Source organism: Suricata suricatta, chromosome 9 (genome assembly GCF_006229205.1).
Source record: "Suricata suricatta isolate VVHF042 chromosome 9, meerkat_22Aug2017_6uvM2_HiC, whole genome shotgun sequence".
Taxonomy (NCBI): Eukaryota; Metazoa; Chordata; class Mammalia; order Carnivora; family Herpestidae; genus Suricata; species Suricata suricatta.
This window is the reverse complement of record NC_043708.1, coordinates 104,762,183-104,790,149: the sequence shown is the minus strand read 5'-3', so window position 1 is coordinate 104,790,149 and position 27,967 is coordinate 104,762,183. Positions and strand designations below refer to the sequence as shown.

Below are 27,967 nucleotides of genomic sequence, written 5' to 3'. Positions count from 1 at the left end.
TATCACTGAAATAACTACACAGCTTTCCTAGGTAAGTATTTTAAAGGAAACAATATTCATTTGCAAGTATAAATTTGGGTACAATTGTTGCATTTTCAATCTCACACAGTAATATAAGATTTTTGGAAAGATACACAAAAAACCCACTACTTCACTCACAGTAACAATATGATTGTATGAGAGCTTTTTAACAATAGATAATAACCTTACTTGGAGTCAGACTGAGGTGCAGTCTTCCCGTTCTATAAAGGAATTATCCAGGATATTTGAAAAATAATTTCCATTTCAATTGAAGGCTAAAAATTCATAATTAACCAATCTACTACTGGATGATTTCTAAGTATGCCTAAAATGAAATGTAGTTACGTATATTTCACAGATATGAATATTTTTATATGTCAAATTTTCCTAATGCTGAACATCAGAAAAAAAAGTATTTTTCCTATGAAAACAAATTATATGTATTGCATATATATATATATATATATATAAAGCTACTGACTTTGTATTTATTCTATTTACAGTAGACAAATGATCACTTCTTTAGGTAGCTGCTTACATTCCCAGATTCTTACAAGAAGCTGGAAAACCACAGTGTGACTAAACTTTATGCTTTGGCTGTGGGTGCTCCCTGGAAGATAATGAAAAAAAAAAAAAAAAGACACTTCTGCAATGAACTGAACCATCTTTATTTACTTAAATAGCATTTTTATTATAGATGCAATAAAAGTGAAAATATGTTAAGAAAACATCTCATGTTCTCATTGATCTTTCAGATGAATTGGCAGTTGCAAGGATAAACAGTCTCAAGATCAAGCGTTACATGCTGGTAGTTGGAAGACTGACAAATGCAGTTTATTGGACCGATCCCTTGTGAAGTGAACAGCTTGAGTGGTTCAAAACTAGGAGGTGCAAATTCATTCACAGACTAGTGAGAAGCCCTAAGAGGAGATGCTTTTTTAAATATATATATACATAAGATGTAAATCAGGCTTTAATTAGCTAAACAGACAACAGTCAACAATCTAAACCAAAAAGCCAAAGATTACATTACTAATCTTATTGGCAGAACAAGCCAAAAAAGAATCTTATTTTGAGACATTTCACTGGTTTTTGTAAATATCCATTTAATCTCAGTTATATCCCACACTTCTCAGCCATCCACATGGGTGAGTCTGTGTGTCATCATAGATGCATCCTGTCCTTGACATAATCAGTAGAGATAACCGTCAGAGGCAAAAAAAAAAAAAAAAAAAAAAAGGGATCCAGCAGATCCACTCAGAATCAAGAGCTCCTATTAGGTTTTATGCGTTCTCTTTGTGCAATTAAATAATTCTTAGCCTAAAAATGACAGAGTTTACAGTTCAATTTTCACTGAGTTTTACTATCATCTCTACCCTGTAGGTCTATCCCTAAAAGGCAATTCTTAGATTCATCATATCACCAACATTAGTGTGAGAGGGACATTAAAGATCAGACCAATGACTTTATTTGATAAGTGGGGGAAACTGAATCCCAGAAAGATAAGTTTTCTAGTCATGGCCATGAGTCAGTTGATGGCAGAGCTCAGGAAAGGTCTCAGCCTTTGAACTCCCAGAATTGTAAATATTTAAAAGTTTTCCCCATAACATCATTGAACTTGAGAATCACATGTGAACTTTTTATAATTTAGTGTAATGTGTTATCACCATGACACACTCAGTTTAATCTTAGCTGAGACACTGGTATTCAAGGCATTTAGAAACTCTTTTCTATGTTGCACAGTTGGTTTAAACCTTTTATTCATGATTCCAAGGTGACGTCACTGGTTTGCTTTCTGTGACCTATTCAAGGCATTTAGAAACTCTTTTCTATGTTGCACAGTTGGTTTAAACCTTTTATTCATGATTCCAAGGTGACGTCACTGGTTTGCTTTCTGTGACCTGTCACTTCCCTGTGTTCTCTGGCCTCAGATCACCCCTAGCCAGTTATTTTATTTCATGCCACAATCCACCATAGGAACCAGGAGGAAGAGTGCTAATAGATTAGCAAAAAAAAAAAAAAAAAAACCCATCTCAACTACCAAACTATATGCTTCCTTTGATGAATTAGGGCCATCATTGTCACGCAATTAAGCAAAAAGGACTCACAGCTGTGATGTCTGTGTTTAAGAGTCTCATGCTCTACCAACTGAGCTAGCTGGGCAGTTTGTCTATGTTTAACCTAATGAATGTAGGATAAAACAGAAATATGTAGTTAATGAATGAGAAGCAACAATACTGTCATATTAATCCCAAAATTTTCCTTAAAATGACCGGGATTATTATTAATACTAATAAAATTAAAATCTGGAGCCATAAGCAAAAATTTCAGAAGAAGCTCTCCTAGACTCTGCTAGTTGTAAAAATAAAAAGCCCTTTGTTTCAAGGACTCAAAGGAGTACTTGATACTCCTTTTCTTTTTCTGCAACCTGGGTTCTTGAGGAAAAAATGTATTCCAATGATGGTAATCCAAAAACATGGGCATATATCCTGAGATGCTATATTTGAGCATTTCTGAGCAGATTTAGTTTTACTTAAGAGAAGGCATATCACACCACTCTCCTACTTGAACCCTTCCAGGGGCATCCTAATTGAGATGAAAACACAAATTCCTTACATGGTCTATAAGGATTACCCAATGTAGCTTCTACTTACTTCTCTGGCCCCCTGTCTGGCCCCAGGTCCTCCCATCAATTCTCACTAGTCTCTCTGGCCTTCCTGTGGGGCCTTCATTATACCAAGCTTGCTCCCACCTTGGAGTATTTATAACAGATACTCTGTCTTCCTTGAAGATATTCCCCATGGCCATCCATGAGTGGCTCACTGATATTAAAGTCTGCTAAAATTGTCACTCCCATAAGAAAGCCATCGCTGACCAGCCTATCTAGCACCTCCTCACCTATTAGTCATCAACTTTCCTGCTTTATGTTCCAATGAAAATTACCTCTCTCTGAGAATGTAGTGTCTCTTCTCAACCCCCGCTTTCTAGAATTCAAGTTCCATAATGACAGGAATGAAGTCCTATTCACTGTTTGTATCCCCAGGTTGAGAACAGTATCTGAAGGAAAGTGTTCAATAAATATCTGGATAGAAATGACTAATAAGAGATTAAAATAGTGAGAATCTATGCTAAAGGAATAGTACTGGGGTTGGAAGAAAATTGTCAAGAAGTTTAACTGCAAGAGAAGGGAACAGAAGAAATGAGAGAGCATGGTACATAGTTTCTGGTCCATATATTTTTTGGGTACACTTTTGCTGTATTATACAGAATGAAGATCCAAAATAAAGAGGCTGAGCGATGGAGAAAACGTCACTACGCGTATGCACATGTGGAGGGACTGACTTTACGCAGCCCTTCATGTGCAAGGATGATCATGTTGGCGTTCTTGTGCTAAGTACAGATGGAAGATAGAAGAGCAAGGAATTGTGAGAGCTCATCCCTGAAAGTCTACATTATCTCTGAAGAAAAAAGGAGGAAGTCAGATCTGGAAGATGGTAATAAAATTTTAAAATAATTGATGTGGGAAATTACAAAAAGATAAGAATTAGAGAATAAAATGTAAAAAGTGGGAAATTTTAGTGTTCTGGGACTCATGAGCATGAAGTAAAGGGAAGCTGTCAAGCAGCAGTGAGAAAGGGGCTTTAGGCAGCTCAAGTGTAGAAAGGAGTTGCCTCAAAAAAGAGATTTAAATATAGGCTGTAAAGTGAATGTTTTAAGATAAGGACTTAATGTATTTAAAATGTGTCCTCTTCAATTTTTTCATCAGTGTTTTACAGTTTCTAGAGTAGAGGTCTTTCACCTCTTTGGTTAGGTTTATTCCTAGGTATCTTACTATTTTTAGTGCAACTGTAAATGAGATTATTTTCTTAATTTCTCTTTTGATGCTCCATTAGTGTATAGAAATGCACACTGAGGGGCGCCTGGGTGGCTCAGTCGGTTAAGCATCCGACTTTGGCTTAGATCATGATCTCACAGTTCAGGAGTTCCAGCCCTGTGTTGGGCTCTGTGCTGACATCTCAGAGCCTGGAGCCTGCCTCGGATTCTTGTCTCTCTCTCTCTCTCTCTCTCTCTCTCTCTCTCTGCACCTCTCCTGCTTGCACTCTGTCTCTCAAAAATAAACATTAAAAACATTTTCTTAATAAAAAAAATGCACATTGAGTTTGGATCCTGTGACTTCACTGAATTAATTTCTCAATTGTAGTAGTTTTTTGGTCGAGTCTTTAGCACTTTCTATGTATAGAATCATGTCATCTGCAAACAGTGAAAGTTTTACTTCTTACTTGCTGATTTGGATGCCTTTTATTTCTTTTTTTTTTTTTTTGTCTGATTGGTATGGCTATGTTGAATAAAACTGGTCAGAGTGGAAATCCCTGTCTTCCTCTAGACTCTAGGGGGAAAGCTCTCAGTTTTTCACCATTGAGTATAATGTTCACTTTAGGTTTTTCATATATAGCCTTTATTATGTTGAGGTTTGGTCCCTCTAAATCTACTCTGTTGAGGGTTTTTACCATGAATGGATGTTGTACTTTGTCAAATGCTTTTTTTGTCTCTGTTGAAATGATCCTATGGTTTTCATCCTTTCTCTTATTGATGTGATGTATGACTTTGATTGATTTGCAAATACTGAATTCGCCCTTACACACTGGGAATAAATCCCACCTGACTGTGGTAAATGATTTTTAAAATGTATTGTTGGATTCAGTTTGCCAGTATTTTCTTAAGGATTTTAGCATCTAAGTTCATCAGAGATACTGGCCTGTAGTTCTTCTTTTTGTGGTGTCTTTATCTAGTTTTGATATCAGGGTAATACTGGCCTCATAGAAGGAATTTGGAAGTTTACCATTCTCTTCTATTTTTTGGGAATAGTTTGAGAAGAATAGGTATTAACTCATCTTTATTTTTGTTTTTAATTTTTTATAATTTTTTTAAATTTACATTCAAGTTAGTTAATGCCCCTTACCCATTTAGCCCACCAGCCCTCCCACAACCCTCCAGTAACCCTCTGTTCTCCATATTTAAGAGTCTCTTATGTTCTTGTCCTCCTTCCTGTTTTTATATTATTTTTGCTTCCCTTCCTTATGTTCATCTGTTTTGTATCTTAAAATCCTCATATGAGTGAAGTCGTATGATATTTGTCTTTCTCTAATTTCGCTTAGCATAATTTCCTCTAGTTCCATCCACGTAGTTGCAAATGGCAAGATTTCATTCTTTTTGATTGCTGAGTAATAATCCATTGTGTATATGTATGTATATATATATATATATATATATATATATATATATATATACACACACACACATATATATATACACATACACCATATCTTCTTTATCCATTCATCCATCGATGAACATTTGGGCTCTTTCCATACTTCGGCTATTGTTGATAGTGTTGCTTTAAACATTGAAGTGTACATGTCCCTTCGAAACAGCATACCTGTATCCCTTGGATAAATACCTAGTAGTGCAATTGCTGAGCTATAGGGTAGTTCTGTTTTTTATTTTTTGAAGAACCTCCATACTGTTTTCCAGAGCGGCTGCACCAGTTTGCATTCCCACCAGCAGTGCAAAAGAGATCCTCTTTCTCTGCATCCTCACCAACATCTGTTGTTGCCTGAGTGGTTCATGTTAGCCATTCTGACAGGTGTGTGGTGGTATCTCATTGTGGTTTTGATTTGTATTTCCCTGATGATGAGTGACATTGAACATTGTTTCATGTATCTGTTGGCCATCTGGATGTCTTCTTTGGAGAAATGTCTGTTCATGTCTTTAGCCCATTTCTTCAATGGATTATTTGTTTTTTGGGTGTTGAGTTTGATAAGTTCTATATAGATTTTGGATACTAACCCTCTATCTGATATATCGTTTGCAAATATCTTCTCCCATTCTGTTGGCTGCTTTTAGTTTTGCTGATAGTTTCCTTCACTGTGCAGAAGTGTTGTATTTTGATGAGTTCCCAATAGTTCATTTTTGCTTTTGTTTCCCTTGCCTCCAGAGACATGCTGAGTAAGAAGTTGCTGTGGCCAAGGTCAAAGAGGTTCTTGCCAGCTTTCTCCTCGAGGATTTTGATGGCTTCCTGGCTTACATTTAGGTCTTTTATCCACTTTGAGTTTATTTTTTTGTATGGTGTAAGAAAGTGGTCCAGGTTCATTTTTCTGCAAGTCACTGTCCAGTCTTCCCAGTACGGCTTGCTGAAGAGAGTGTCTTTACTCCATTGGGTACTTTTTCCTACTTTGTCACAGATTAGTTTGCCATACATTTGTGGGTCCATTTCTGGGTTCTCTATTCTGTCCCATTGATCTGAGTGTCTGTTTTTGTGCCAGTACCATACTGTCTTGATGATTACAGCTTTGTAAAACTGCTTGACGTCCAGGATTGTGATGCCTCCTGCTTTGTTTTTCTTTTTCAAGATTGCTTTGGCTTTCAGTGTCTTTTCTGGTTCCATACAAATTATGGAACCATACAAATTACTCCTGAAATCATGGTTGTACTATATGCTAACATACAAATTTTAAGATTGCTTGTTCTACCTCTGCGAAGAATGCTGGTGTTATTTTGATAGGCACTGCACTGAATATGTACATTGCTTTGGATAGTATTGACAGTTTTACACTGTTTATTCTTGCAATCCATGAGCATGCAATACTTTTCCATTATTTTGATGTCTTCTTCAATTTCCTTCATAAGCTTTCTATATTCTCAGTGTATAGATTTTACACCTCTTTGTTTAGATTTATTCCTAGGTATTTTACAGGTTTTGGTGCAATTATAAATGGGATCGATTCCTTGATTTCTCTTTCTGTTGCTTCATTGTTGGTGTATACGAATGCAACTGATTTCTGTGCACTGATTTTATATACTGCCACTTTGCTGAATTCATGGATCAGTTCCAGCAGTTTTTTGGTGGACTCTTTTGAGTTTTCCATACAGAGTATCATGTCATCTGCGAAGAGTGAAAGCTTGACCTCCTCTTGACCAATCTGAATGCCTTTTATTTCTTTGTGTTGTCTCATTGCTGAGGCTAAGATTTCCAATACTACGTTAAATAACAGTAATGAGAGTCAACATTCTTGTCTTGTTCCTGACCTTGGGGGGAAGCTCTCAGTTTTCCCCATTGAGGATGATATTAGTGGTGGGTCTTTCATATATGGCTTTAATGATCTTGAGGTATGATCCTTCTATCCCTGCTTTTTAAAGGATTTTTATCAAGAAAGGATGCTGTATTTTGTCAAATGCTTTCTCTGCATCTATTGAGAGGATCATGTAGTTCTTATCCTTTCTTTTATTGATGTGATGAATCACAATGATTATTTTGTGGATATTGAACCAGCCCTGCATTCCAGGTATAAATTCCACTTGTTGGTGGTGAGTAATTTTTTTTTTTAATGTATTGTTGGATCCACGTTCATCAGGGAAATTGGTTTATAGTTCTCCTTTTTAGTGGGGTCTCTGGTTTTGGAATCAAGGTAATGTTGGCTTCACAGAAAGAGTTTGGTAGTTTTCTTTCCATTTCTTTTTTTTGGGGATAGCTTCAAGAGAATAGGTGTTAACTCTTCCTTAAATGTTTGGTAGAATTCTCTTGGAAAACCATCTGGCCCTGGACTCTTGTTTTTTGGGAGATTTTTTTTTTGTTACTAATTCAGTTTCTATACTGGTTATGGGTCTGTTCAAATTTTCTATTCCTTTTGGGAATTTATATTCTCCTTTTGGGAGTTTATATTTAACTATTCTTTAAATATTTGGTAGAATTTGCTTGTAAAGCTATCTGGTCCTGGACTTTTGTTCACTGGGAGTTTTTTTTTATTATTGATTCAATGTCATTGCTGGTAACTGGTCTACTCAATCTTTTTTTCTTCCTGCTGCAGCTTTGGTAGGTTATATGTTTCCAAAAATTTATCATTTCCTCTAGGTTTTTCATAGTATTCTCTTACAGCTGTATTTCTTTAATTTGTAATTTTATTTATTTGAGTCCTTTCTCTTTGTTGTTGATGAGACTGGCTAGAAGTCTATGAATTTTGTTTATATTTTCAAAGAACCAGCTCCTGGTCATTTATTTGTTCTATAGTTTATTTGTTTGTTGTAGTTTCTGTGTCATTTATTTCTGCTCTAATCTTTATTATTTCCTTCTTTTCAGTCTTGTTTGTTGTTCTTTTTCTAGCTCCTTTAGTTGTAAGGTTAAGTTGTTTGAGATTTCTTTTATTTCTTGAAGTAGGCCTGCACTGCTGTAACCTTCCCTCTTAGAACCACTTTTGTTGCATCCCAAAGGTTTTGGACCACTGTTTTCATTTTCATTTGTTTCCATGTACTTTTAGATTTCTTCTTTGATTTCTTAGTTGATCAATTCATTGTTTAGTAGCATGTTATTTAACCTCCATGTATTTGTGGTCTTTCCAGATATTTTCTTGTGGTTGATTTCTAGGTTCATAACACTGTACTCAGAAAAGATGCATGATCTTTTTAATTTGTTGAGACATGTTTTGTGGCCTAATATATGATCTATTCTGGAGAATGTTCCATGTTTAAGACATTCCATGCTTATGGATTGGAAAAAATAAATATTGTAAAAGTAATTTACAAAGCAATCTATAGATTTAATGCAATCCTTATCAAAACACCAGCAAAATTTTTCACAAAACTAGGGCTCAAAAAAATCCTAAAATGTATATGCAACCACAAAAAACCCCAAATCCAAAGCAGTTTTGACCAAAAAAACCAAAAACCAAAAAACAAACAAACAAAAAAAAGCTGGAGTCATCACAATTCTAGACTTCAAGTTGTATTGCAAAGCTATAGTAACCAAAGCAGTATGGTACTGGCATCAAAACAGAACAGAACAGAAAACCCAGAAATAAGCCCACAACTATTCGATCAATTAATCTTTTACAAAGCAGGGAAGAAAAACTAATGGGAAAAAGACAGTCTCTTTAACAAAACTCGGCAGCAACATGCAAAAGAACCTGGATCACTTCCTTATACCATACACAAAAATAAATTCAAAATGAATTAGACACCTAAACATGAGACCTAAAACCATAAAAGTCCTAGAACACAAGCAATGAGGTCTGATATTGGCCATAGCAACATTTTTCTAGATATGTCCTCTGACATAAGAGAAATAGAAGCAAAAATAAACTGTTGGGACTACATCAAAATAAAAAGTTTCTGCATAGTGAAGGAAGTGATCAATAAAACTAGAAGGCAACCTAGAGAATATATTTGCAAATATTTGCAAATTACATAGCCAAAAAAAGTCAGTATCTAAAATATATAAAGAACTACAAATCAACACCCAAGAAACAGATAATCCAATTAAAAATGGGCAGAAGACATAAACAGACATTTCTCCAAAGAAGACATCCAGATGGCCAACAGATGCATGGAAAGATGCTCAACATCACTCACAATCAGGGAAATGCAAACCAAAACTACAATGAGATAATACCTCACACCTTTCAGAATGGCTAAAATCAACAGCACAAGAAACACCAAGTATTGGTGAGGATGTAGAGAAAAAGGAACTCTCTTTCATTGTTGGTGGGAACGCAAATTGATAAAGCCACTGTAGAACACAGTATGGAGTTTCCTCAAAAAATATTATAAACAGAATTACCATATGATCCAGTAATTCCACTACTGAGTATTTACCCAAACAATACAAAAATGCTAATTTGAAAAGATATATGCACCTTTGTGTTTATAGCAGCATTATCAACAATAGCCAAATTATGTAAAGAGCCTAAATGTATACATATGTGTACACACACACACACACACACACACACACACACACACACACTGGAATATTATCCATCCACAAAAAGGAATGAAATATTGCCATTCACAACAATAGAGATGGAGCTATAGAGTACAATGCTAAGGGAAATAAGTCATCCAAAGAAAGAAAAATATGCTATGATTTCACTCATAGGTAGAATTTAAGAAATGAAACAAATGAGCAAGGGGAAAAAGACAGAGACAAATAAGCCATGAAACAGAATCTTGGCTGTAGAGAACAAACTGATGGTTACAGAGGGGAGGTGGTGGGGGGTGGGGGATGTAGGTGATAGAGATTTAGGAGTGCAGTTGTGATGAGCACCCAGTAATATATGGAATTGCTGAATCACTATATTGTACACCTGAAACCAATAAAACACATATCTTAACTCTACTGGAATTAACATAAAATGAAATTTTAAAAAAAGAATTAAAAATGTAACTAGAAGGTGACATTAGCAAAAATGACAGAGTAAGGAACATTGAACATTCTCTTCTTCACAAAAGCAATAAAGAAATAGGCAAAAATTGTCAGAATCCATCTTTTCAGAACTCTGGAAATGAGTAAAAGGACTGCAGCAACCCAGAAATCATTTATTAGAGATTTGTGGCATTTTAAGTTGCCCTGTTCCCAGTGCCTCTTCTCCAGCTTCACAGAGGCCTTGCGAAGCAGCAGCCTGCAAACCCAGGGAACACGGCAGCCAGGGAGGCACTGGACAGGGAGGACTGAGTTGGTGCGCCTTCAAATCCAGGTTCTCAGAAAAGTTTTATCTTTGAACTTTCTGGTGGTTTCCCTGGAAGACCCTCCTGGCAATGTTGTCCTTATGCAACCTGACTTATAGGCTGCCATTGACTGAGACAATGGATAACAGCTGGGGTAAACAACTAGCTAAACAAAAATCTTAAGAGGAAATCAGAAAATGCGATGTCCATAGAGGCTTTGAAAAATTCTACCATATTCTTGGGAATCTAGGATATGTGCATGCAGAAGGCTGTGTGAATGCAGAAGGCTCTGAAGGGGCTCTGGCAGGTACTGGCAGGAAGCAAAAACTAGGACAAAGTTATCAACTGCCTGGGTGAGTGTTGAAGGTCTGCCCCAAACATACATGGAACACCCCTCAGCAAAAACAAGGAAACTTACTACTCCAAGCATTTACAAAAATCTCTGTCCAATCATCAGCGCCTGACTGTCTCAATTGGTTGAATGTCTGATTCTTGAATTCAGCTCAGGACATAATCTCACAGGTCAAGCCCCATGTCAGGCTCCATGCTGTCAGCACAGAGTCTGTTTAAGATTCATTCTCTCTCGCCTCTTCTCTCTGCCCCTCAGTCCCTCCCTTCCTCTCTCTCTCTCTAAAAAAAAAAAAAAAAAAAAAGAAAAGAAACTTAAAAAAATATAACTACATAAAGTAATAAGTATAAATCTGCATTAGTAAATACACAACTTATAAAGATGTAACTTATAAGACAGTAATAGCACAAAGCAGGAGTACAGAATGGAGCTATATAGGAGCACAATTTTATAGACTTGAAAAAAGGTGATATTAATCTGAAGTAAGTTGTTACAAGTTAAGATGTTAATTATAATCTCTAGGAAAACCAAAACTATAATTCAAAAAATACAGTAAAAGAAATCACAAGAGAATGTAAACAATACATTAAAAAATATCTATTTAACAAAAAGAAAGCAGTAATGAATAAACAGAAGAACATAAAAGAATACGACTAAAGAAAACAAGTAGTAGAATGGCAGATATTGCTGGTAATTATATTATATGTAAATGAAGTAAACCCTGACAGATTGGCAGAATAGATTAAAAAATGACCGAACTCTATGATGTCTATAAGAGATGCATTTTGGGTTCACAGACCTAAATAAGTTAAAGGCAAAACAGTGGCAAAAGATAGAACAAGCAAATAAGAATCATTGGGGGTGGGGGTTAGGATGACTACACTAATATTAGACAAAATAGAATTTTAGACAAATATATAACTAAACACACATTTTATAAGGATTGAAGAGTCAGTCTACCATGAAGATATAACAACTATAAACATATATGCACCTGACAACACAATGCCAAAATATATGAAGCATGAATTTACAGAATTGAAGGAGAAACATACAAACAAAAAATATTCGTTGGAGAGTTCAACTTTCTTAAAAAAAATTTTTTTTTGATGTTTATTTACTTCTGAGAGAGAGAGAAAGAGAGAGAGAGAGACAGACAGAGCATGAGCAGGGTTGGGGCAGAGACAGGGGCAGACACAGACTCTGAAGCAGGCTCCAGGCTCTGAGCCATCAGCACAGAGCCTGGCACAGGGCTCAAACCAATGAAATATGAGATTATTACCTGAGCTAAAGTTGTATATTCAACTAACTGAGCCTAGGCATCCTTTCAATATCCCACTTTCAATAATAAATAGAACTAAACTGAAGATCAACAAGGAAATAAAATACTTAAAGACACTATAAATCAACTAGACCTAACAGACATTTAAGGAAAATCTAACCGAACAAGAGCAGAATACATTCTTCTCAGGTATACATGAATTATTCTCCAGAATAGATAATATTAGGCCATAAAACAAACTTCAATAAATTTAAAAGAACCGAGGTCATACAAAGTATGTTCTCTGACCTCAAAGGAATATTAGTTCATAGATATTAGTTCATTAGAAATCAACAACAGAATAATTAATATTAGCACATTAGAAATCAACAACAGGGGTGCCTGTATGGCTCAGTTGGTTAAGCGCCCAACTTCGGCTCAGGTCATGATCTCATGGTTTGTGGGTTTGAGCCCTGTGTTGGGCACTGTGCTGACAGCTCAGAGCCTGGAGCCTGCTTTGGATTCTGTGTGTGTGTGTGTCTCTCTCTGCCCCTCCCCTGATCATACTGTCCCTCAAAAATAAATAAATGTTAAAAAAAATTTAAAAGAAATCAACAAAAGAAGGTCATTCAATGTGGAAAATGACACACTCCTAATGGAGGTCAAAAAAGAAAATGCAAGGGATTTCTCCTTTGTGGGGAATTAGAAAAAACTTTGAAATAAATGAAAATAAAAACACAACATACCAAATCTTCTAGGATGCAGCTAGAGCAGTACTTAGAGGGAAATGTATAGCTGCAAATGGCTACATGAATAAAGATCTCAAATCAATATTCTCACTTTGCACCCTAAAAAACTAGAAAAAGAAGAGCACACTAAACCCAAAGCTAGTACAAGAAGAAATAAATATTAAAGCAGAGAAAAACAATAGAGAAAAATCAAAGAAACCAAAAGTTGGCTCTTTGAAAAAGACAAAGAAACTGACCAACTTTTAGCTACACTGACCAAAAAAAAAAAAGAGAGAGAGAGAGAGAGAGAGAGAGAGAGAGAGAAAAGACTGAAATTACTAAAATCTAGAATGAAAGAAGGAAAATTAATACCAACTTTACAGAAATTTAAATGATTATAAAGTACTATTAGGAACAGCTGTATTTCAACAGATCAGATGATGTAAATGAAATGGACAAAGTTTTAGAAAGCTACAAACTATCATAAACTGTCAAATCATATTCTGAATAAACCTATAACTACCTATAATTAGTAATCAAAAAAGTACTCACAAATATTATTCAGTCTTAAAACGAAAAAAAAAATCAGACACACACCACAGCATGGGATGAACCCTGAGGACATTATGCAAAGTGAAATAAGCCAGACCCAGAAAGACAAATGTTGCATGATTACACTGAAACGAGGTACCCAGGGTAGTCTAATTCATGCAGACCAAAAACCAGAATGCTAGTTGTCAAGGGCTGCGGTTAGGAGGCAATGAGAGGTCGCTGTTTAATGGGTACAGAGTCTCGGTTTTGCAAGATGCAAAGAGTTCTGGAGATGAGTGGTGGCATGAGTTGAGTGTATGTGTAGAGTAATATGAATGTACTTACTAGTTATGAACTACACACTCAAGAATGGGTAGTATGGTAAATTATATGTTATATGCGTTATATGCTACAATTAAAAAATACTGTTGGGAAAGACAGTCTTAGGTACACTGTTCTTTGAACCCATGGCCACATAACAATGGGCCTTGGGTCTGGAACACTTGCTCACTAGCAGATAAAGAGCCCGCATAGCCTGTGGTGGGCTTACCTCTATGTTTGGACTATTTTTCCCTGTTTCAGATTCAGTGTGTACTCCTTTGTCCTGCTTAAGCATGTGTGTCAATGGCCTTCAGGCATGTCCCCAGCTTTCAGCACTTCTGACACCAAAAAAGTAGGGTGGGTCCTTTTGCTGCAGCATGAGGAGTGTGTGTAGGCCAACAGCCCTGTACAGGCTGCCAGGAAGGACCTGCCGTTGGCCACAGGGAACACATACTCCCACACTGATCTTGCTGTGTCTCTTTTTCTTAGGTAAGGCACTGTTAACTCCAGTGCTGCGCTGCACTGTGCTCTTCTTGGCAACTCCAAACTAAGATGCAGTGGGCAGGAGTGCTTGGATTTCTCCTGATAATCGGCAACAGATGCCACTTGACCATAAAAAATGATTCACAAAGAAAACCCCAGGACCAGATGGCTTCACTGGCGAATTCTACCTAATGTTTAAAGAAAAATTAACATTAATCCATCATAAACTATTCCAAAAACTAGAAGAGGAAAAAAAATGCTTTCCAACCCCTTTGAGGTCAGAATTATCCTGATACCACAACCAGACAAGGACATTAAAAGAAAAGAAAACTAGACCAATATTCTTTAAGAATATAAATATAAAAATCCTCAATGAGATACTAGCAAACTGAATCCAGCTTTATAAAAAGCATTATACATCACCACCAATTGGAATTATCTTAGGAATACAAAATTGGTTCAAGATGCAAAAGTCAATTAATATAACACTATTATGGAATAATGGATTTAATTATGGAATTATGGAAAAATGGATTTTAAAATCATGTCATTTCAACAAACACAGAAAAGCCACTGAGAAAATCGAATGCACTTTCATGATAAAAATACTCAACAAACTTGGAAGAGAAGCAGATTTTGACAACCTGATAAAGGACATCTACTAAAACCCCACAACTAACATCAGACTTAATTGTGAAAGACTAAAAGCTTTCCATCTAAGATCAGGAGAAAAAGAAAAGTGTCTGTTCACACCACCTCTATTTGACATCGTACTGAAAGTTCCAGCTAGGGTAATTAAGCAAGGAAAAGAAATTAAAAGCATTTGATTGGAAAGAAAGAAGTAAAACTATGTCTATTTGCAGATGACATGATCTATACAGAAAAATCCTAAGAAAACTACAAAAATCTATTAGGATTGAGAAACAATTTGTTTAGGATTTGTTAAACAATTAACAAATTTATTCTGCAAGGTAGCAGGATACAAGATCAATATACAAAAATCATTTATATTTCTATACACTAGCAATGAACAATCCAAAATTGAAATTAAAAGTTCAATTTATAATAGCACCAAAAAATATTTATGCATAAATTTAAAGAAAGAACTGCAAAATGAATACTAAAAACTATAAAATACCACTGAAAAAATTAAAGAGGATCTAAATAAATGGAAAGATACTTTGTGTTTATGAAGAATAAGACTTAATATTGTTAAGACGATAGTACTCTTCAGAGTGATCTACAGATTCACTGCAATCTGTACCAATATCTTAACTGGATTTTTATTGTATGTGCAAATTTGGCAGGCTGACTGTAAAATTCGTATGAAAATGCAAGGGACCCAGAAAGGCTAAAACAATCTTGAAAAAGAATAAAATCAGCATACTCCCACTTCTTAATTTCAAAACTTACTACAAAGCTAAAGTAACATAGAATACTAAAGTAAAAGTACAGGGTGCCTGGGTGGCTTATCTGTTAAACAGTGTCCAACTTTCGCTCAGGTCATAATTTCACAGTTTGTTGAGTTTGAGTTCCGCATCGGGCCCTGCGTTGACAGCGCAGAGCCTGGAGCTTGCTTTGGATTCTGTGTCTCCTCTTTCTCTCTCTATGCTCCTCCCCTGCTTGTGCTCTCTATCTCTCAAAAATAAATGTATAAACATTAACAAAAAAGTAATCAAGTACAGTCTGGTACTGCCACAAGGATGGGCAAATAGATCTATGGAATAGAACTGAGAGTCCAGACATACATTTCATGGTCTATAAGTTTTTGACAAGAGTGCCAAGAAAATTCAACGAGAAAGAATAATCTTTTTAACAAATGGTACCAGGACAACTGGATATTGACATGAAAAAGAATGAATCTGGGCTCAATATCACATGTAAAAATTAACTCAAAATAGATCAAGAACTTAAATATAAGAATGAAAATTATAAAACTCTTAGAAGAAAAGAGGTATAAACATTCATGACTTTGGATCATACAATAGTTTCATATTTATGACATCTAAAGCACAAGCCCCCAAAGAAAAAACAGATGAGCTGAACTTCATCAAATTTTAAAACTTTTGTGCTTCAGGGGAGCCTAGGTGGCTCAGCTGGCTAAGTTTCCAACTTCGGCTCAGGTCATAATTTGATGGTTCTTGAGTTTGGGCCCCTTATGAGGCTCTGTGCTAACAGCTCGGAGCCTGGATCCTGCTCTGGATTCTGTATCTTCCTCTCTCTCTGCCCCTCCCCCATTCATGCTCTGTCTGTCTGTCTCTCAAAATAAACACTAAAAAAAAAAAAACCTTCTGTGTTTCACAGGACACTATCAAGAAAATGAAAACACAACTCAGAATGGATGAAAATATTTGCAAATCATACATTTGGTAAGATACTAGTATCCAGAATACATACAAAATTCTTACAATTCAACAATCAAAACACAAGTAACCCATGTAAAAATAAACAAATGATTTGAATAGACATTTCTTCCAGAAAGATATACAAATGGCCAAGAAAGCACATGGAAATATTGTCACTGTCATTAGCCATTGGGAAATCTAAATCAAAATAAAGACATACCATTTCTCACAGGCTATAATAAAAAAGATACACAATAACAAGTGTTGACAAAGATGTGGAGGAATTAGAACTCTCATACATTGCAGCTGTGAATGCAAACCGGTGTGAAACAGAATGGAATGGTTTGGCAGTTCCTCAAAAAAATTACAGTTATCAAACAACTGAGCAATTTAACTCCTAGGTATATACTGAACTGAAAATATATATCTACACCAAAAACCTGCATACTAACATAAAAAGCAGCATTATGCACAACTGCCCGAAGGTGGAAACATCCCAAATGTCCATCAACTGCTAACTGAGTAAAGAAAATGTGGTATGTCCACCCAATGGGTTATTATTCAGCCATAAAAAGGAATAAAGTACTGATACATGCTACAACATGGAAACCTTGATAACATTACACTAAGTATAAGAAGCCACAGGGCACCTTGGTGGCTCGTTGGTTGAGTGTCCGACTTTGGCTCAGGTCATGATCTCACAGTTTATGGGTTCAAGCCCCCGACAGCATGGAGCCTGTTTCAGATTCTCTGTTTCCCTCACTCTCTACCCTTTCCCTGCTTATGTGCACTCTCTCAAAAAAATTAATAAATACTAAAAAAAAATGTTTTTAATAAAATAAAAAGCCAAACAGAAAGCCCATATCCTGCATGATTCCATTTAAATGAAAAGTCCAAAATAAGGAAATCTGGAAACAGAAAGTAGATTAGCAGTTGCTATGGACTAGAGTACAGAGGGAATAGCGAGGGGCTGCTAATGGCTAAGGGGTTTGTTTCTCGGGTGATAAAAATGTTTTGGAATTAGCGATGGTGAGCTTGTACAACCTTCTGAATATACTCAAAACCGATGAACTGTATACATCAAAATGTGACTTTTATGGTGATTAAGAATCCGCCAGATAAACTAAGTATACAAGAAAAACGCTGAGGGACACCTGAGTGGCTCAGTCAGTTAAGCACCTGACTCTTGATTTTGGCTCAGGTCATTATCTCAGAGTTGTGAGTTCAAGACCCACAATGGGCTTCATGCTGACAGTGCAGAGCCTGCCTGGGATTCTCTTTCTCTCTCTCTCTCTCTCTCTCTCTCTCTCTCCCTCCCTCCCTCCCTCCCCCTTTCTCATGTGCACACACACTCACTCTCTCAAAATAAGTGAATAAACTTTAAAAAATGTTGCATTTTGATGGGATACAAACTGAAAAACTAAATATATAAAATCTAAAGACTTTTTTGATTTAAAATAACAATATACTTTATTTCAGGAATAGGATACCAAGAAATCTACATTTTGCCATAATATTCAGATCAAGAAGGAATTACCAAAATAGAAATGAGTGAAAAATACAGATGAAAGGAAAGGGCTAGAGTCCAAAGAAAACTAGACACATCTTGGCTAAACAGCTGTGTTGAAAAACAATTTCTTATCTTGCAATTAAGAACCGATTTCTTTCTAAAAGACACAGGACATTGGGTTAATAGATTTCTTTAAAAGAAAATCTGTTTTGGCTATTGAAACATAAAAAGAACAGAACATCTGTTTTGCAAGTAAAGACAGATTATATGGAAGAATCAAATATCAAACCACCGATTAGGCCAGCATTTAATCTGCTCTATTTAAATTTTCAATAAAAGTAAATGAAATTACATTCTTGAAACTATAGCTCAGCTGTAAATATTTAACACCAGGAACCTCTAACACTAGATGTTTTAGAGTACAAAGGAGGTCATTATTGGTATATTTTAATTATTTTAAATCCTACTTGACAACTATATCAGAATCAGGTTTTAAAGCATTCTACCTCCCAAGTTATTTTGAAAGTATTATAATAAGGAAAACTCACCATCCATGAATTCTGTACATATTGAAATCCTGTTTTCTACGAAAAATGCACCATAAAACCCTATGATATATGATGAATCACACTGTAACAAAAATAAGACAAAAATAGTTAAAAAAAAAACAACCCACCTGCAAGTCAATACCACAAGATGCTTTGTAAAAAAAAAAAAAAGACCAAGAAAAAAATTACCTTATAAAGAATTTCCAATTCAGACATAATTTGCTTCTGAAGTTCCAGTGTAATATCTAGCAGTATGACCTAAATACAGAAAGGAGTCAACATTCACACATATATTCACCTTTAAATTAAATACAGCTGTATGCACTGTGAAAGATAAAAAGAAAAAATAAGGTATTTCCTCTATTCATCGCCCCTTTCTCCTCTCCACCACCATAACTCCCAGGAATATAAAGTGTATCTACATCTGCCTAACCCTTTGTACTGGGGGAGGTGGTAGAGAAGTGATTGATGGGACCAAGGAGAAAGCCAGGTCTCAAAGGTCAGTATTAATGGCTTTAAAAGTCAGTTAAGTTATAACACCCTTAATTTATACACTCTATTTTGGCCACATTGGTTATTTCCAGAAGGGGAAGAAAGGAATGACCCTGAAACCATTAAAAAAAACAAAACAAAACCGTCTTGTAATTCAGATACAAGGCAAAATGCAGAGAGGATGATGAGTAAAAAGACACAAAGTAGGCTCTTTAGTTATGAGAAATAAGGATTTTTTTAAATACACCATCTTTTTATGGTCTTCACTCACGTTTCTTTGCTAATACTGTAAAAAACACTGGGGCTTGAAGGAAGCACAGAAATGACTTCATCTAATCCTCTTCTTTACAAGGAGAAAACCAAGGTTCTGAGAAGCCACATAATCTGGCAATGTCAAGGTCCCTCCCTGACTCTGAAGACTGTGCACTTTTGAAAACGTCCAGGGGTGGTTTATGGTTTTCCTTAACGCATCAACCACTGAGTCAGATTCATGACACAGAAATGTAAAACAATTTACAAACTTACCTAGAATCAATTCTAGTTTATTTCAAACACTCATTCCTTAAGAAAAGAGACCATCAACTGTTCAAATTTTACTTAACAGTTCAGTGAAGCCAATTCAAGGGAAATTGTTTTTACTTAAAAAAGACAGTGCTGAGAATAAAATAGGTGAAAGGCAATTTTTAAGATTTGTGGCAGAGTTTCTGACTCCAGACATTTCTAGATAAAAACTTAACATTCACGATTACCATGATAATACAGTTCTATACCATCCAATACTGAACTACATTTTGGGTTACGACTGCAGAATATATACACTCATACTGGGGGGAAAACTATAAATTATGAATTGCAAACTGCTGACAGAGCATGGAAAGAAGAGGATAATTCTAAAACACACATTTTATAGTGCTGACATCCATCTGAGGAAGGGGAAAGGGAAGGGGGAAAGAGGCACGGCCAGTTTCTATCAAGAGTTTGCTTTAGGGTTATTTACAAAAGCTCTCACTAAACCTGATTGTAAGTGTAATACAGAACTGCCAAGAAACATTTAAACGTTTCTCCCGATCAATAGTCATTTGCCAACAATATTCACTTACATTTTTGTTCCTATATAAAACTTAGCGACAAAATTAATTCATCTAGTGTTGTTTCAATTCTGTGCCATCAAATATCAGAACTCTTCACACCACTGCATCGAGTACAGAGAATCTTTCACCCCCAAAAACTGCTAAAAGGAATGAACTTGTTATTTACCTTAGAGTAGTGGTTCTCAACCCCAGCCTCACGTTATCATTACTTCTATATAAAGATATTTATATAAATATATGAGGGTGCTCCACAGAAATCTTTGTGCACAGACCTTACCCTAGAATAATGGAATCAATCTTGGGTTGGGCCCACATCTTAATATTTTTTAAAAACTCTCCAGCTGATTTCTACTCCACAGTAAGGTTCAGAACCACTTATCTAAGGTTTCAAAAATGCCATTTATTCTGTACTCAGTACGACTACTCAGTACGACCATGATGCAGTAAGATATACTGCATCTCCAGGCCCCCCAACCCAGAAATGACAGGGTTCACCATTGCCAGACAACAGCTTACAATTAACCCCAAACTACTGGCGTTAAACACATTATTCCTTTGATCAAAATCCTTAATTAGGTTCCCATGTCCTAGCATAACATTAGCATAACTCTAGCATGACATTCAAAGAACTCTTCCACAATCTAGTTATTCTAACTGCTTTCCTCACTACTCCCTACAACACACCCAATTCTCATGTGAAACCAGATGATGTGGAAGGCAGCTGTGCTCACCACCCTCCCACCAATGTAGAAACTAGGTGCTCTGTACTGGGGTCCACACACAGGTCCTGTGCTCTCCTCATTTCTGGCCTTGATAATCCCTGCACTTGAGTTGTGCTTCCTCACACCACCCCACAGTTAGTAATTACATTTCTTTTTCCTTTCCTTTCTTTCTTTCCTTCTTCTTCTTCTTTTTTTTTTCTTGAAAGAGTGAACATGTGCATGAGCAAAGGCAGGAAGATGGAGGAGAGAGAGAGAATCTTAAGCAGGCTTCACATTCAGTGCAGAGCCCAATGTGGGGCTCGATCTCATAAACTGCGAGATCACGATCTGAGCCAAAATCAAGAGTCGGGACGCTTAACCAACTGAGCCACACAGGCACCCATTGTAAAACCTTTTCTATCTTTTAGACTGAGCTTGAATGCTGCCACCACCTCCATGAAGCCAGCCCCAAAGCCCTCTAGCAGAATTTATTTCTAGCTATGGCCCTTGATAGTTCTCCTTATCATATTCTGCCTTGGCATTCATGCCTCACCTCCTGAAACCATAGGCCTTAGAGAGCACAGTGGTTACAAGCCCTGCAAGGTCAAGGCATCTTTCTCTGGTCCACCCCCCTCTACCCACCACACCCAGCACAGGTCTTCCTCACGGAAGTGCCCGTTAGTGATGGGGAATTTCATTAAAGTGCTTCTTACGACTATAATCTTCTAAAGAAGAAACTGTTTCTAGACAGGAAGGAAGTGGATTGCTTGGTTTTTACAACTGAAGTGAAGACCAAAGACATAAACAGGAAAATAAATAAAAGTACCACACTGACCTAAGATGTAGCAAGTAGTACTATATTTGTAGGGCCAATCCATTGCATTCTAATGGGTCTTGATCATTCTTGGTATTTGTTATGGTCCAGAATCATGGCAATTCCATTACGGTCAAAAGTGAATAAAGTAATTTCTGGAACTTAAGAGGGAAAGTAAAATTCACCTCAAAATAACTCTACTGCAATGCTATTCTATTTTCTGGGAGACTTGGCACTCTAGGTAGAAGGTTAATTCTCCTTCCCCTGGGCATTCCTGTGAGTGAGCTTTTAAACTGCTAAAAATAAGTCCAATTCCTTATTTGAAAGCCATGGAAAAAAGCATGGCAAATACTAATTTTCTTTTTGAAGTGCACGGTAAGTGTGGACTCCCCGAGTCTTCATTATTCTTATTTTTTTCCTTAGAAAGAGCTGAATTTCTCCAACAGGAGAAGACATACATGCACATGAAGCATTTCACGGAGAAAGGGTTAAGTGAGAAACTGAAATACCTGAGCACATTTCCGCTGTTTTCCACTACACCTCCAGGACAAATAAGGATGAGTTGTCAAGTTAAATCTAAGCAGTCAAGTGACTGAATTATAATTTACTCTGTGCTCAATTTAAATTAGTGTGAGGCTATTAAAATATACAGTATAAATACGGCAATTCATCACAAGCTGTCATGGATGACTTCATTTATTTGCTGGAGTGGCACACGCTCCACTAAAGGGAAGGAGAGCAAAATCACAGGTCAAATTAAGCCTCTATTCTTTTTTAATTCGCTTATTTAATCTGTGGCGACATAATTGTCTTTTACAGTATGTACAACTCAGAAAGGAAATTTGGGAGGATTACAGTCAGTATACAAATGATTAATCAAATGATCCATTTAAATGCTAGTTTAAAAGCAGCAGAAACCCAAAGCAGTCAAAGAATGATAATCAGCACATGCTATATACAAGCTAAGAAATTTCCTGTTAGATGACTTTTTCCCAATTGGAAATAAAAAATATTAGGAAATCTATTAAGCTGTACTCTTTGAAGGATTGTACAGAATACATTAATGATAAAAAAGGTTCTGTATGCAAGATGGCTAACAGTATTTTTATTTGCTTTCTGCTCTACGTGTTTGCGACTGTCTTGTGTATCTACACCCTTCCTCCTAAAATATAGCTAGTTAGAAACACATTTTGTGAGTTACAGTCATTATCAAACAGTTATCTTTAAAATATGGTTAGCATTTTTCAAAATGTTCTCTTTAAGGTAGAAATTTCTCTAAATTCAGTGGTATAAAATAAAAATCCGAAGTATTTCTATTTTTCCCAAAATTCAACTTGCTTCTTAAAATATCTGAAGTAATGATTTCCCACCTTTGAAGTCTGAAAGGGGAAACACTACAAAACTCTTTTGTTGGCCTAAAACATAAGAACATTTAAAAGTATAAAAAATACAAATATTTTGAGTAGGAAGAGAAAAGTAACAGATTTTCAAGGACTTTCATCTGACTGTTCCCACAGACATTCAAAGTGTTGGTCCAACTGACCACTTGACTTGGGAAATTAAATTTCCCTCATCATTCTATGCAGGAGTCAGAGCCCTGCAGGTGATTCTGTTTAGACAAGGACTGTGATTTGCTGCTCTTCGCAATCCCTCTGTGACATGAGGCAGCCCCGTTTGGCAGCTGAGGTCACCGAGAGGTTCAAGTGACATGCTTGAAGTCACACAAAAGTCAGGAGAGGGTCAGGAAAAGATCAAATGCACTTCTAACTCTTAACCTTTCATTTCACCCTTTAATATAAAAAAAAAAAAAAGCTAAGAACTACTCTGGGTGAGAGCAATGGCCCATACAAAGAACACTATGGGATATTTTGTATGTGAGCTGAACCTGCTTTCAAGATGCTACTTCAAAAGATGAATGAATGAACTAAAGAACGAATGAAAGAACCAAATTTATCTATTCAGTCACTTAACAAATTATGTGTTGAACACCTAGTTATTACAGGTAGAGCTCTGCCGAGGCCCAAATGCAAAGTTCAGCATGATTCAATGAGTAAGACAAGAAGATAAATAAGATCTGTTCTTTACTTACAAAGAGATTTCTTTCAATGTAAGAGAGGGAAGGCACATGTATATTAACAGCCAAATACAAGGCAGTATGTGATAACATCCACAAGAGACACATACAGGGAATTCTAGAGAGTTTCAAAGGACAAAGTGAGTGAGTGATAGATAGACCATATGTGACAGAATTTATCTAAGTAAGTTCAATAGAGGAGCAGGCTTTGGAGCTGACCCTTGAAGGGTGTTAAGAATTTTGACAGGTAGAGACATGGGTGAAAGCATTCTAATTAGAGAAAAATATGTGAATCAAAGTGCTGAAGTGTGAAAGTACCTGGGTTCAGATAAAGCAAGGAGTTCAACTTAAAAGAAGCACAGCATTCAGGCACATAAGATAATGCTATAAAAGTAGGCTGATGACATCATGTGTGAGATCTTGAGTTCCACCCCAGAGAGTTCTTAGTTTATTTGGGAGTTACATAGAGCTTCTGGAGCCTCTGAGAGGGGAAGAAATGAGACCAGAACTATGCTTTAGGGAGCCAAGTCTGAGGGTCGTGAACAGCAATACAGTACATAGGTTGGGAGCATGAACCTGGGAAGACTTACCTGACTTCAAATCCTGGTTCTATTACTTATTAGTTACGGGACCTTGGGCAAGCTATTTATTTTTAAAGTTTATTATTTTGAGAGGTGGGGAGAGAGAGAGAGAACACTCTCGTGAATGGGAGAGGAGCAGAGAGAGAGTGAATCCCAACACAGGGCTTGAACCCCATGAACCATGAGATCATGAGCTGGATGCTCAACCAACTGAGCTACCCCAGTGCCCATGGGCAAACCATTTATTAATTAATTAATAATTAAATGAGAAAAACATATATGGAGCACTAAGAACAGTATAAATGATCAACAAATGGTAGCTTCTATTTCTGTGAGAACAGTTTAAACATTGGTCAGTGTCTGACAAGAAACAAAAGAAGCATCTGGACTGAAGAGGTGACGAGGAAGGAAGAGATCCAAAACGAAACCAAATCCAGAAAAATTAACAGGCTTCCAGACGTTGACAATAGTTAAAACAGGACAGTGACCCTTGAGAGACAGAGAGCAAAGGAGAGGAGTCCTATGACTGTCCAGCTTACTGACCAGAGACTGTCTAGGCCCCCGTGTAGGGAAGGAATCCATGCTAAGCTCAGCCATCTCCATAAGTTGAAGACATGGAACTGGGGTGTGAGGAGGCCATAGCAGCTAGAGTTCCCTGGCAGAACACCAAAGGGAGAGTGGATGTGCTAAGGAGTCTTCAGTGGATTAATGATCAATCAGCATCTGGACATCAGGAAACTAACACCGAGGCCAGGAAAAGAACTGCCAGAAAGACCAGAGAAAAATTTCTGGACCTCACACTAGGCAGGAAGAATTTGTGCTCCCACCAAACAGGGTGGAAACCCTCGTAATTGTCAGGGCACTGGTGGAGGATTCAGAAGACTGTCACCTTACTTGTGTAAGGTAAGTAAGTTCTCAACTAACCACTGGGCTGGTCTCATCTAATAAAGCTTACTGAAGAGCAAGTTTTAAAAGGATCAAACTGTTTCACAGTCACTAAATAGCATCTCAGAATAACCAGGAGAATATTTATAGCAATGCAAAAATATCTAGTGTCTATGAGACAAGACTGGCATCCAATCAAAAATGATAAGATGCTTTAGGGTGTCTGCGTGGCTCAGTCATTAAACATTTGACTTTGGCTCAGGTCATGATCTGACAGTTCATGAGTTTGAGTTCCACATTGGGTGAGCTCGAGCCCCACAGGGGGTGAGTCCTGCTTCTCTCTCTGTCCCTAGTGGGATTCTCTCTCTCTCTCTTACTTGTACCCCCTCCTCTCAAAAAAAGATGTTTTAAAAATAAGAAAATATAACCCAAATTGAGAAGAAAAAGTAATCCATCAAAACTGACCCCAAATGACACTGGAATTAATGGACAAAACCATTAATTAAGTTATATTCCACATATTCCATAACTATATTACACATATTCCAGAAAATAGAAGGAAAACTGAACATGTTAAGACATGGAAGATGTAAAAAAGACCTACATAAACTTTTAGGGATACAAAGTACAATGTCTGAAGTGAAAAATACACTGGACAAGATTAATAGATTACACAGTGCAGATGAGAACTTGAGTACCTAACAACAGAAACTATACCAAAATGACACATTAGAGAGAAAAAAAAGACTAAAACAAATAACAGAGCATCATTTTAATATGAGACAACTTCAAGTAACGTAATACATATGCAATTTAAGTTCCCAAAATTGGAGGGGAGGTATAATGACTAAAATTTTCCCAAAGTTGATGAAGGCTAAAAATCCAGAGACAAGAATCTCAACAAATCCTAAATACAGTAAAACCTTGGATGGTAATTTTTTCGTTGAGTGTTCTGCAACATGAGCAAGCATTTCTAATAATTTAACTTGACCCCAAACATCAGATGATCACCACTGAGCCAAAGGTTTTCTCTCTCGCTGCTGGACTGTAGATGATCACCTCCCATGCTTGGATGGTTGGTCTCAGGCCACAGTGTTTGGCAGAAATCAGTAATTTTTTTAGGACACTGGAAAGTGCCCTCAATGGGCACTAGCGTATTTTTTGTCACTTCAAAGCACCTATGGACAGTCCTTTGCTTTTCCATACAAGAGTAAGCTTAGGAATGCTTTGCTTTATTCTAGGTCAGGCTGCCTGCAGATAAAGATCATTTTCTCTGCTGCCTTATTGCCAGTTACATTAAATACAGTTTATGACACGAGTTTATTGATACCATGCTATAGTCAACGTCTGTGGGAGCATATACCATGGCCCCCATGCAGAAGATCCCACTGAGCCAACAGACAGCAGCGATTCCGTTAGGGTAGTGAAAGCTGTCCTACACAGTAACCCTCCCCTCTCTTGTCTCCCTCATACCAGCCACGAAGGTTTTCAAAGGTAAATGCAAGTTAATTTGTTCATTTTTCTTTATATTTTGTATTTTATTATTTTATATTATATTACAGTATTGTAACCATTCTTATATGAATATTTTTGGGTTGTGGAACAAATCATCTGAGTTTCCATTATTTCTTATGGGGAAATTCACTTTGATACACAAAGAGCTTTGGATTACAAGGATGTTTCCAGAATGAATTATGCTCACAAACCAAGGTTTTACTGTATATGAGTCATGAAGAAAATTACATAAAAGTTCATTATCATCAAATTGCATAAGACTAGTGACAAAGAAAAAAATCCTAAAAGCAGCAGAAAAGTCAGTTTTGATGTACAGAACAATAAAGATTTAAAATGATAGTAAGCTTTTCATTGGAAAGAATGCAAACCAGAAGACTGTGAAACAAAATCTTCAAATGTTGAAAGAAAAGAGCAATCAACTAGAATTCTCTATCTGATGAAAACATTTTCTAAAAATAAAAGTCAAATATATGCTTTTCAGACATGGAAAAGCTGAAAGAATTCATGACCAGAAAACTCATGGGACTGTAAGAAATGTAAAACAAGAAACTCCTTCAGACAAAAGCAAAGTGACGCCAGATGAAAGTCTAGATCCACACGAATAAATGAAGAGCACCAGTCTGGTAAAAACAAGAGTAAATGCAAAATAAACCTTTTCTTACTTTTGAAATGTCTTTAAAAGATAAATAATTATTTAAATAAAAACAGCAACAATGCACTTTGGGGTTTATAAAATATGAGAAAGTAAAATGTATAATAATGAGTTCAGGAGGAGGGAAATGAAAGTATACTGCTGTCAAGTTCTCAAACTACAGAAAAAGTGGTACAATATTACTGGAAGGTAGGCTATGATAAATTAAAAATATATACTATAAACTCTGAAGCACCCACTAAAGAAAAAGGACACACAGACAGGATAGAAAACAAAGAGCAAGTAGAACTGAATCCAACCACAGCAATAATCACATGAAACGATAATGGTCTAAATATCCCAATTAAAAAGCAGAAATTATGAGAATGGATTAAAATACAAGACCCAATTATATGCTGGCTGTAAGAAGTTTATCTCAAATAAAAAGTTGTAACAGGTTAAAAGTAAAAGGCTGTGTCTTGCTAACACTAGCCAAAATAAGCTGTAGTACCTATCTGTATTAATACCAGACAATGCAGATTTCAGAGCAAAGAACAGTATCATGGCCAAAGACACATCCCTCTGTAAT

At 36.4% G+C, this 27,967-nt stretch overlaps 1 protein-coding gene across 1 annotated transcript in view; it reads right to left on the bottom strand.

Moving 5' to 3' along the window:
- Window positions 1-27,967, bottom strand: part of MAP2K5 (mitogen-activated protein kinase kinase 5) — a 264,767-nt gene that overhangs the window by 148,802 nt on the left and 87,998 nt on the right. Inside the window, exons 10-12 of the mRNA XM_029952259.1 lie at window positions 18,784-18,852; window positions 18,595-18,676; window positions 576-631 (exon numbers count right to left, since the gene is read on the bottom strand). Of these exons, the coding sequence (XP_029808119.1) occupies window positions 576-631; window positions 18,595-18,676; window positions 18,784-18,852 (207 nt within the window). The remainder of the gene's footprint in view (window positions 1-575; window positions 632-18,594; window positions 18,677-18,783; window positions 18,853-27,967) is intronic.